Here is a 12393-nt window from a genome sequence, read left to right as displayed (position 1 = left end):
CATTCTTCAGCCAGCAATATCCCCAAGTTGAGGACCAGCCAGCAATCACAAGTCACTGATAGAACAAAGTGCAATATGCCGAGAAGCAAGCTCTCAAACTACATAAGTAGAACTTCAATATTGCATGCACTGAAATAATCACACTCACCTGAGTAACTACAGCATGGAATGAGAATCTTAAGATGCAAATGCTAATAAAACTCATCATGCTGTTGAAAAAGTACATACATATCATAATCTATAAACCAGAGTTGAGAAATATGAACAACCATAATACTAATATATATATCGTTTCAAGCAGTAGCCCATAATAACACATTATACATTCTTCCATTACTACATGAACAACTCAGGATTGGAAATCCTTGTCCCAAACCCTTGTTTTTAGACAAAAATAGTCAAATAGGGCACCAAAATTGCTTAAAGCCAACCAACCCAAATATATTTCAGGCCTTTTCAAACTCACTACCTTGTTGGTTATGGTTGAAATTGGAAGTGGCCAATCCAACACCTTCGTGCCGGTGCTTCTCCCAGCCACCAGTATCAGCCCTGGAGTGAGCCCAGTAGTATGAAATGGAAGCCAACAAAGACAACAATGTCAGAGCAGCACCAGCTGCAAACACTCCTTTGCGGAGTGTGGCACAAGATAGGTCGTTTTGGCCAAAGAACCCTCGGTACTTTGTGTGGTATGCGTTCCTAGCTGATCCTGCTACCAAACATGCTTCTGCTCCCAGAAATGTAATCCCGATATTTACATTCAAAAGATCATCTCAATTTTCATATCCCATTTCTATTCAACACTGTTTTAACATTTATAACAAAAGTTTTAACGCCTTCAACTGTAAATTGCAACCCCAAGTGAGTTGACTGATACCCATTCACTAGTTTGAAAGAACCCACTTGTTTATATTTTCCCCTCTAGATAAACCAAATGAAACTACCCTTCAGCTTTCTATACCCATAGTTGACAAAGATATAGCAATTGGTGGCTTTCAATTATAATCATAATATATCAGTACTAAGCTTAGTTGACTGAGATACCAATATTGGTGGCTTTCAATTATAATCATAATATATCAGTACTAAGCCTGGTTGACTCAGATACTAATCTTTGTCCCCATCCCTTTGTTTTTATAAGCGCAAATCACATGACTTGACAGAGTTCGGTCTACTAGCTTCAAGTACTCATCCTCTAGGCTAGTTTCTCTTTGTTGGAATAAACCAATTGAAATTTCCCTTCAGCTTCTATAGCTCGCTATAATGATAACGATTAACATTAGACGTTTATAAATAAATAAATAAATTAAAAGACTGTAAAAGGACAAATAGATACTTTCGACTTTCGTAACAGCATACGGGTTAACAAAAAGAATTCGCTCAAATCGCGTAGTGTAAGGTAAATCGACCCCCTTTTTCCATTACTGTATTACGCTATTGGGCCCTAATCGATTCTAATCAGTGATAGAGAAGCGTAGATGTTGATTAGTTATACATATGGCACTAGCGGAAATGAAAGATAGAGAGAGATACATTGGATTTTGAAGGGTGGAAAAGGATTGAAGAATATAGAGATGAAAATTAATGAGATTTACCAAGAGAAAATGAAGAAGAAGATGGCGCAAGTGGTGGAGCAACCAGTGACAAGCCCTTTGCCGAAACAGAGGCATCTGGTGACACCGTGAACCACCACCTGGCTGACCAGCAACAGAGCAAAGGCCGCCAGACCGTACACCGTCGACGCATCGGTGTCGTAAACGCAGAACGTTCGGTCATCGTACTCATCGGGTTGGATTCTAGCCTGTAAAACGATGAAGACTAACAGTAGTTAGGTTCCCTATAAAGCGCATCCGTAAGAAAGGACAGAGAGGGAGGAGGTGTACCGTGCTACGACGGCGTTCGGCGCCGACGGCTAGAACAAAAGCGATGAGGTGGAGGGAGGCGACGGTGGCCAGAATTGGGACGGAAACGGCCATGATTTCCTCTCGCTCTGTGTCTGCTTCTCCACTCTCTGTCTCTCTCTGTCTCTGTCTCTCTCCCTCTCTCTCTTCTGTGTCGATGTTGCGGCCAAAGTGATGATATTTTGCCACTTCACGTTCACACGCTATTTTATTTTCCAGCTTTTCATGGAATAAAATATGATAATCCAAGTCACTTTTGTTGCTTTCCTTCCTTTATTTTTCTTTATTTTTCCTTTTTTATCAAGTCATTTCATTTGACAAAAACGGGGAAGATATTTATTTATATTAAAATCTATTTTAAAAATTTAAGTTATTTTCAATTATTTTATAATTAACTGGTCAAAAAAATAATATATAATTAATTAGAGCGTTTGTTTCAATTATTTAATTTTACCTACTGTAAACATAAAAAAATAAAAATTATGTGAATAATGAATTTCATAGTTTATTTTTTGGTTAAGATGAATTTCATAGTCTAAAATAGGAAGAATGATAAGTGTCACAATATTTAATGATAATTAAATCTTTAATAATTTTTTATAAAAATAAATTAAAAAATCAATTTAGATTATTCTAAATTCAAGAGTTTCAATTAAAAATAAGTATTTAATCATTAAATAACTATTAAATTATAACAAATTTTTTTTATAATTGTTTGAATTAATATTTACTCTCTTCATTCAAAAATATAGGGCAATTTTAATCGAATCTGACCTTTAATAAAGTAGTTACTTATTTTTAAACTAACTCTATTTTTTCATATTTACCCTTATTAAATACTTTATAATAAATATAAAGTCACTATTAATATGAGCATTTTGAAAAAAAGACAGTGATTATACTTTGAAAGACTAAAAATACTTTATATTTTTTAACATCTAACTCCGTAAAAACATGCCTTACATTTTTGAACTAAGGAAATATAATTTATTTTATAATTTTTTAAAATTAACTTTCATTTGTTTTATAATTTTTTTAAAAATTAACTGTCATTCTCCCATTAAAATATGATTTTAATAATTAAATTTGGTTTTTAAACAATTAATATTTTTCTTTTAAACTCTAAAAAATAAATCTAAAATTTAATGCCACATTTGATATAGTGGAAATGATTTTGATGGAAATGAAAATGGATATGGAAGTAGATATGGAAATGGATATGAGGTTTAAAAATATGTTTGGTTTGTTTATGGAATTGAGATATTATTTTTATTCAATATTAATCTTAAAATAAAAAAAGACTAAATACCCTCATCTTAAAAAAATATGGCCCATCATAGATAAAAAATTTTGTCAAAAAAAAAAGGCTCCTACCTAGATTTGGGAGGGAACCACCATGAAGCACCTTCATTGGACTTTTGCTGGAAAAGAAGAAGAAGACCGAAAGATGTTACTATGCTAAAGAAGCTCAGGGACTAGCTTGAAGAAGATTGTCACTGGAACCATGTTGCTGGCTTCATCATCCTTTCTCTTTCATCGCATAGGCGGCCTTCATCATCACCATTGTCATGAAAAAGAAGACCTGCTATCAGTAGGAGATATCGTGAAATTGCTGGAGCTTGCTGGTTCATCCTCATGATTTGCAGAGAAGGTTGCCGTTATTCAGTTCAGTGGATGAGAAGACAAAGAGACAAGTGGAATCAATGAGGGAGGAGGTCGTTGACGTTGGTGAAGGGAATAGCACGAGCGATGGCGGCTGAGGAGCAAAGGTCGGAGATCGAATGTCGAAGATTAGTCTTCATTATGCTGAGTCACCGTCGTTCAAGAGAGAAGGTGAGAATGGAAGACAGAGAGGAAGCGTAAAAAATAAAAAAGAGGATCTAGAATTACAAAACTGAGTTTTTTTGATAGAATTTAATTCCATCAAAATATATGAAAATAATTTTTATATGGAAGCCAAATTCAACTTCATTTTAATCAACCAAACATAAAAAAATTTCAATTTCAATTTCAATTTCATATTTATTTTTACCCTCTCCATTTTATCATACCAAACAACCCTAAAACTTCAAATTCAAAGTTAAATCGAGGAAGCAACTTTATGTCCAGCCGCTTGTTAAGTCATATCATAGACCTCATCATAAAGCCACAGTCCCTTCAATGCCGCGCATCTCTCCATAAATAAATAAAAAAGTTCAAATCGTATGATGATAATGTAATTAATTTATTTTTTATAAATTAACCCCTTCATTTAGTTTGGCACTATAATGTCAGACATTAAATTTAGACATTCGAAAAAAAATTTTGGGGCCAAAACATTATTTTTAAATTATTCAAACTTAAAAAAATTAAATTAATTGTTGAAAAAATAAATTATACTTTATTATAATTATGTTCTACGAAGTTGGATGTTTTGACAAAACTAATCAACATGTGTTCGGTGGAAAAGGCTCTTGTTCATAAGATGGGAAATTAATATTTAAATTTTGAATGTAAGAAGTATTCATATTTAGTGTGTAAATATATCTCAAACAAAATTATTTCAAATAAGGAGATACATCATGCATTCATACATGTGAATATTAAATAAAAAATTTTGAAAAAATTATATTTAATACTAGTACCGATAGAATAAGAAATTTTTTTGTATGGAAAACAAGAATAAGAAATTTTTTTGTATGGAAAACGAGAATAAGAAATTTTTAATTTTTAGATAATACTCCATTTGTTTCAAATTATAAAGTATTTTTATAAAAATTTTTTCATTTTAAAATATAAGACACTTTAGGTATATTAAAGTTTTATTAAATGTATCAATTTTAATATTACCCTTTTTCTCTTATAATTTTTTTCATCTCTTCTCTTTTTAATATATTAAATGATGGATATTTTAAAATTTTATATTTTTATTTTGAAAGGATAATGTTGTTAAATGTATTTAATAAAATTTATTAATATGTAAAATTTATTTAAAAATATTTTATGATTTGAAACTGAGAAAATATAGATAATAATTTATTTTTTTTTTTTTTATTACTGCATGTATTCATGTAATGTTCCGGGGTAAGGCAGTGTAAAGTGAGTCAATGATGCGTGGGGATTAGGGTTTGATAATAATAATTATGATTATAATAACTTTTTGATTTCGGCGATAGAGATTGCTTTTGGTGCCAAATTTTGTTTTACCCTTGAGCAGGTAAGCTGAGCTGGCCCTCGTTGGATTCACACGAAATCCCGGATTGCGATTGAGTGCTTGCGGATGCATAGAAGAATGATGAGTCTTTGCCCCCGTCAACAATGCGCTACAAGAGAAATTTTTATATGAGTTTATTATATCATTCATGATTCATACAACAAAATTATATTAATTTAATTAAATAAATTTTTTTGTGTTATTATTTTATATTATGTTTGGATGCATATAAATTTAAACTTAAGCTAAATTTATAGTTTGAGTAATTTAAAATATATGAATTTGAATTTACTCCAACTTTAAATTCAAATTCTACTTGAATCTTTTTTGCAATATGAAATCATTTTTAAACTTTTATTATTTCGAATCCAACACTAATCTTTTTCGTAATTTGATCGGCCCACGTATAATGAAAGGACAGGACCACATTTATTGATGTCGATTGAGCTGTGACCATTGATGTCGATTGAGATCAGGACTAGGTTTGCACCATTGACCAAGACTAGGCGAAGGTCGTTGCAATTAATTGAGACTGAACTGTCAATGATGATAGGGCCAGACTGCTTGTGATGATCAAGATCGGACGCCCAACTTTTACTAGGATTAAACAGTCGATTGCCACTAAGACCAGACGTCTTTTGCTAACTAGGACCAAATGATTGACTTCCACCAGGATTGGGCTGCTAGCAATGATAAGGACCAAATAACTGCCTGCTACTAGGATTGGTAGGAACAGACTTTCAATGGTTCAATCCCTATAGAAGTCACTGATCTGATTAGGGGTTAGAGTCAAACATTTGATCTTGGTCTTTGGTGACAGTCCAATTTTGATCAGCACAATCAGTTTGGTCTTGGTGGTAATTAGTCCTTCGATCCCGGCCGTCACAAGTGGTCTAGTCCTAATCATCACCATCAATCCTGTCCCATCTGTGCTAGCGGTTTAATTCTAGTGAAAGTCGGTCTATTAGAGGAAAAAACTAAATAGATTTCAAATTATATAGTGAACCAATTGGTTTGGTTTTTACTCAAAATTGAACACGTGAACACCCTTAGTTGGTATGTGAAAATTCAAATTATGAATCCAAAATCATGATTTTTTTTTAAAAATATTCAAACACTCATATTAGATGCTAAAATTAATTATAAACTCAAAATTATAGTTTTTTTTAAAAAAATATCCAAACACTCATATTACATGCTAGAATCAATTATGAATATAAAATCTTAGTTTTCTAAAAAATATTCAAATACTCCTATACATGTCAAAATTGATTATAAACTTAAAACAATTGTTATTTCATAAGCTATACCTACTATTACTAATCCTTTGATTTTATTTATAGGTCATCTTCTACAAACTTTTCATGATCTTTTAGAAGTTATTTTGCAAAGTATACTATGTTGGAATATTATTTATGAATTAGCATTAATTAATAAGCCCAATAAATTGGTCCTTATGATCTTGTGTGGACCGTGATAGGTGGACCACACAAGTGAGCCCAATGGGCAGAGGCCCAACCCACAACCCAGTAGCTGTCAGTTATTTCCTATCTCTTAACTGACTGAGTCAGAGATAATAGATAATATAATTATTTAATTATTTAATAAGGCGATTACCGATCTGATCTATATAAGACGATTAGTCGGTAACCGCAAACACACGACTCATTTCTTCTACTTCCATTATCTCTGAACTCTCTGAAGGCTCTGGGGATCTGAGGGTTGTGTACCTGCCTATACTCGAGGTAATCGAGATCTCTCTAGCACTCATGGATTCTTCAGGTACGTATGAATTACTTTATTCTATCATATTATTATTATACATATGAATTGAGATATTAGATTTTACATACTAAGCCATTGATATTTTTTTAGTGATGTTTTTGATGTCAATAAGCATATTTATAGTACCAAGTGGGTGTGACATGGATGGTAGAGGTCTGAGTCTATCAAACACTATTCTAGGGTTCGTTTCTTGAAAATGTGTATATGAATCATTGCTTGAGATACGAGAATATATACCTTGATTGATGCTTAAATTTTTTGAGAAATTAATCCCATAGCTACCAATTATGGAGATATCGCAGGAAAAAAAAAACATATTTTATAGTTGTCAGAGGTATTGAAAGAGATTAATAATGTTCGGATAAAAATTTATTGTAACTAATTCATTAAGGATAATGTTGGAATGATGGAAAACTCAGATGTTAAATTTCTCCCAAAAAGTTCATTTCAAACATCCATCCCAAAATGACTCAAATGTACTTTTGCTCAACATTAAAAAATAGGAGCATTTTCAACTGAATGTGATAGGTGGACATTAATGAAAGAGTTAAAACATATTATCTTCCCATGATACCCCTCTCAACATCATAGCCATACAAGACCAGAGTCAAAAAAATGGGATAAAGCCTGTAAAAAAAAATAATAATAAACGGCCGGCAAATCCAACCCAATTTTCTCTTTCCTTTCCATTTGAATTTATCTTTCTCTCCCTTCACACTGCTCTTCTGCTTCAGATCGATCGAGTGGGAGTTCTAATTTTGAAACATCCCTTGTTTTCTGCACTCTTGACGTGAGAAGCTGATGGTATGCCTTGAGAAAACGAGAAATTTGAAAATTATATATATTGGTGGCTATTGTTAGAAGAATATCAATGGAATTTGTATCCTTGTAGTTTGGTAATGGTTTTAGTTGATTATAATAGGCGCTACTTAAATTATTTAATTGTAATTTTTTAGGATAAAGTTCCAACATGGAGATTGGAGAATTAATATTCAAATTCTCATTAAACAACAACAACAAGCTTTTATCTTACTAGGTGGGGTCAGCTACATGAATTGCAAGATGCCGTTGTGCTCTATCATTCAAATTCTCATTGAATGAAGTATTTATATTTAATGTATGGCTATGCCTAAAACGTGAGTATTTCACATAGAAGGATATATCATACATTTATACATGTGAACAATAAATTAAAAAATGTTGAAAAATTATATTTAATACTAGTACAGATAGAATAAGAAATTTTAAACTTTTAGATAGTACTATTAATAATTTTTTTTTCCATTACTACACGTATTCACGGAATGTTCCGGGGCAAGGAGTGTGTAAAGTGGGTCAATGATGCGTGGGGATTAGGGTTTCATAATAATAATAATAATAATAATAATAATAATAGCTTTTTAATTTGGCAGATAGAGATTGCCAGATTGGTGCCAAATTTTGTTTTGCCCTTTGAGCAGGTAAGCTGAGCTGGCTCTAGAGTTAGAAATAAAGGTCGGGCTTGACAGGTCGCCTGTTTAAGCCCTTTTTAATAAAGATTCGGACTTAAAAATTTGACATTTTTTAGGGTAACCAAGCTTCGAAGCCCGGCCCTTTTAAGCCCTAGAAAAACGAGCTCGGGCCCGGATGGCCCGTGAAGCCCATTTTATTATTTACAAAGTATTGTTTTCATCTCTTTCCAGATAATGTGCAAAAATTAATTTATATTTTGTACCAGCAATTGGTTGAATTGTTTTATGCCATTTTATAGTAATTTTTATATTTTATCTTGTGATATATGTATAGATATATATTTGATAATAAAACAATTTAATTAATAATTATTGTAGGCGATGATGAAGAAGCTGTAGAAATAATTAATATTAAGCCTCCGCCTCCATCTTTCACAAATGGACCTATATCTGAGGGTTTTAATATTTTATTTATGGATGATAATGAGGGAGATCTTGATTAAGATTGATGATGATGTTTGCCTTCATCTTATTTGGATTTTTAAATTTTTTATTCATTTTTTAGATTATGTGAGACTTTGGTTTGATATATGTTGAATTTTAAAATATTCTAAATAAATTTAAATGTTAAATTTTATTTTATTTTATTCTTATCCGGGCTTACGGGCCCGACCTTGAGCCTTATGAATAAGGGTCGGGTTTCAATTTTAGGATTAAATTGGGATAATCAGACTTTAGGGTCTAAGTCTATAAGGATCGAGCCCATATAAGTTAGGCCCGCTCGTTTACCAACTCTAGCTAGCCCTCATTAGATTCACAGGAGATCACAGGATTATGATTCAATGCTTGCGGATGCAACCAAGTATGGTGAGTCTTTGGCCCCGTGTACAACACCATACAATATTATGCCAGCCTTAGTTTGAAATGTTGGTAAGAGGGTGCTCAAAGCCAATTTAAATGATTTACACCTGACCAAATTGAACTAATTAAATTAACATGAATAGATCAACCCCGATTATAAATGAAGGTTGGTTTTTTTTTTTTTATAAAATCGATTGGTTTAGGTTTTTATTTTTAAAAACTTGAATCAAACTAAATCAAATTTTATTATATTTATTATATATATTTTTATAAATTTATCTATTTTTTTATTTTTTCAAGTTTAGTTATTTGTAAATCATTTGTAAAAATATGTGACAATTAGCTAAATGTTATCTATAATTGTTTGTAATAATTTTTTAATATTATAATCAAGTGTTAAAGATAATGTATTAATTTTTAATAGTTAAACATGCTAATTAATTGCTAAAAAAATATTCTTTTGTGCTCAACTGATTTTTCATTGCAAATAATAATTAATAGTTAAAAATTATAAATGAACTTGAATATATATATATATATATTGATGATTTTCTTATCAAAAAAATATTGGTGATTTTGAAGAATATCTCATAAAAAATTTTAAATGTGATCCAAACCTAAACTAAATTGAACCAAACCACTTAAAAACTTAACCAAACTGATTAGAGAAAAAACTAAATAAGTCCATTAAAGAAAAACTAGATAGATCCCACACTATAATGAACTGATTAGTTTGGTTTGGTTTAGTTTTTTTTTTTCAAAATTGAATTTGTGAACATCTTTAGTTGGTATGATAAAATTCATACTATGAACCAAAATCATGGTTTTTAAAAAAAATATCCAAACACTCATATTAGATGCTAAAATCAATTATTAATTCAATGTCATAGTTTTTTTTTAAAATATCCAAACACTCATATTACATATTAAAATCAATTATAAATCTAAAATTTTAGGCTCTGTTTGGTTTTTGTTCTCATTTTTTATTTTAAAAAACTATTTTATATTATAGTTTTTAAAATTATTTTTCAAAACAAAATAAAATGAGAATTTGTTTAGTTATATCAATTAAAAAACAATTTTAGAACTTAAAAATTGATTGATAATAATTATTATTGGCAGTTAATGATAGTGATTAATAACAAAAATTAGTTAAGGTAACTATTATTTTCAATAATGAAATGTAGTATATTTTAAAAACAAGAAAAATAAAACAAAAAAATTGATTTTGTTTTTTTTTGTTTTTAAAAACAAAAAATGAAAATAGTTTTGAAAATAATCTTAATTTTCTTAAAAATATCCAAATACTCCCATATATGTCAAAGTTGATTATAAACTTAAAAAAATTATTGTGATTAATAACTTAAAACAATTGCTATCTCATAAGCTATACCTACTATTGCCACTCATTTGATTTTATTTATAAGTCATTTTTTAAAAGTTTTTTGTGATCTTTTATAAGTTATTTTACAAAATATACTAAGCCATTATTTGTTTTTAAAGTAATGTGTTTGATATCAACAAGCATATTTATGTACCAAGTGGGTGTAACATATAGTAACGGTCCAGATCTCTCTCTTAAGTGTCATTTCAAGGTTAATTTCCCAAAAACGTGCATAGAAAGCTTCGCTTAGGAGAAAACAACCCTTTAAAGAACGTTTAGATTTCTTGAGGGGTTAATTTCATGATTATCAATTATGGGAATACCCAGGAAAATCAAAATAGAAGAAGCATATTTATAGTTGTGAGAGGAATTAAAAGAGATTATTAATGTTGGGATAAAATTTAGTGTAACTAGTTCATTAAGGATAATATTGAAATGATGGAGGGTCAGTTTGGTTTTCATTTATGCCGATCAGAAAGTTCTTTTCAAACTCAAATGTTATTTGGTTTGGAATTTCTTCCAAAAAGTCTACTTCAAAAGTCCATCATAAAATGAATCAAGCGTACTTTTGCACAACGTTAAAAATAGGAGTTTTTTCAATTGAACATGACAAGTGAACATTAAATAAAGAGTTAAAATATATTATGTTTCATGATATCCCTCTCAACACTACAGTCAAATGAGATAGTGAGTCGGTAATATGGGTTAAGTTAAAAAAAAAATGGTTTGGAAAATTAAACCCAACTTTTCTTCTACCTTCTCTTCCTTGCCATCTGAAATTCTCTTCTCCATTCACACTAGCCTTCAGCTTAAGCGCAAGTGGGAGTTCTCATTTCGAAACATGCCTTGTTTTCGTACTCTTAATGTGAGTAGCTGATGATGTCTTGAGAATACTAGAATTTTTAAAATAATCTTTTGTTTGTTAATATATATTGGTGGCTGTTTTTAAAAGAACATCAGTTTGGAATTTGTAGCCTTGTAGTTTGATCATGGCTTTAGTTGATTATAATAATAGGCTCTACCGAAATTATTTAATTGTAATTTTCCGCGATAGTGTTCCAACTTTGGTAGAAATTCGGTGCTAGGAGCCATTTGCTAGTGCTGATTTTTCCAAACTTTATATTATTTTTTATTTTTATTATTTAATATATATCAAATTTTATGTTATTTAAAATTGTTATCACATATATTTTTCAAAATTTTAAAATATATTATATTTGTAAAAAATATTTAGATAGACTAAGTGTATCACATCATTTATAATCTTTCCAATTAAAATACTCCAAGTAATCTACATAAAATATTATATGATATTTTTTAAATTAATTTTATTTTTATAACAAGATGCAAATTTGATTTATTACCCTTTCTCTCTCTACTATAATTAATATCAGAATCATTTTATATTTAATATAATCTAAATATTATATTTTTTATTGGACAGATCATAAATGATATGATACACCTAATTTACCTAAGTATTTGTCTATATTTGTATAATAAACTTACAAATCATAAAAATCAATGTCATTTTTAGTAAATATATATTTAAAAGTACTTTTCATTGTACATAATCCAAAAAACTTTCAGTTTATTAAATTAACTTACAAAATAATTATATAAATATAAATTTTGTTAAAATAACTAATTTTATCAAATGAATTTTTAACAAATAGAAAATTGAATGGGTAGGGAGTAAGTTTAAAAATATAAAATTCATTTATATAATAGTACTGCAGAGGGGTATAATACTTCTTCCAATTCTTACAATAAAGATCTATTAACATTTTTATATGGATTAAAATATTTAGTTAAAATTGG

At 29.8% G+C, this 12393-nt stretch overlaps 1 protein-coding gene across 1 annotated transcript; it reads right to left on the bottom strand.

The window, feature by feature from the left end:
• Positions 1–251: 251 nt before the first annotated feature.
• LOC129301508 (uncharacterized) lies at positions 252–2078 on the bottom strand. Its single transcript, XM_054940067.1, has 3 exons — positions 1881–2078; positions 1593–1798; positions 252–724 (listed from the first exon to the last, which is right to left on the bottom strand). Coding segments are annotated over exons 1-3 (300 nt in total). The 5' UTR covers positions 1974–2078; the 3' UTR covers positions 252–723.
• Between the last annotated feature and the right edge of the window lie 10315 nt (positions 2079–12393).

This window comes from Prosopis cineraria, unplaced genomic scaffold (assembly GCF_029017545.1).
Source record: "Prosopis cineraria cultivar Desert tree isolate PC_DT_omini unplaced genomic scaffold, ASM2901754v1 PC2164, whole genome shotgun sequence".
NCBI lineage: Eukaryota > Viridiplantae > Streptophyta > Magnoliopsida > Fabales > Fabaceae > Prosopis > Prosopis cineraria.
Note: the sequence above shows the minus strand (reverse complement) of the source record. Positions and strands in the feature narration are given on the sequence as shown.

What these genes read in the sequence shown, in the direction of transcription:
- LOC129301508 (XM_054940067.1), bottom strand. Translation starts at nt 1,973, where the DNA reads ATGGCCGTTTCCGTCCCAATTCTGGCCACCGTCGCCTCCCTCCACCTC. An exon ending in CCGAACGCCGTCGTAGCACG is followed by an intron (nt 1,799 to 1,880) that starts GTACACCTCCTC and finishes ATCGTTTTACAG; the next exon opens with GCTAGAATCCAACCCGATGA.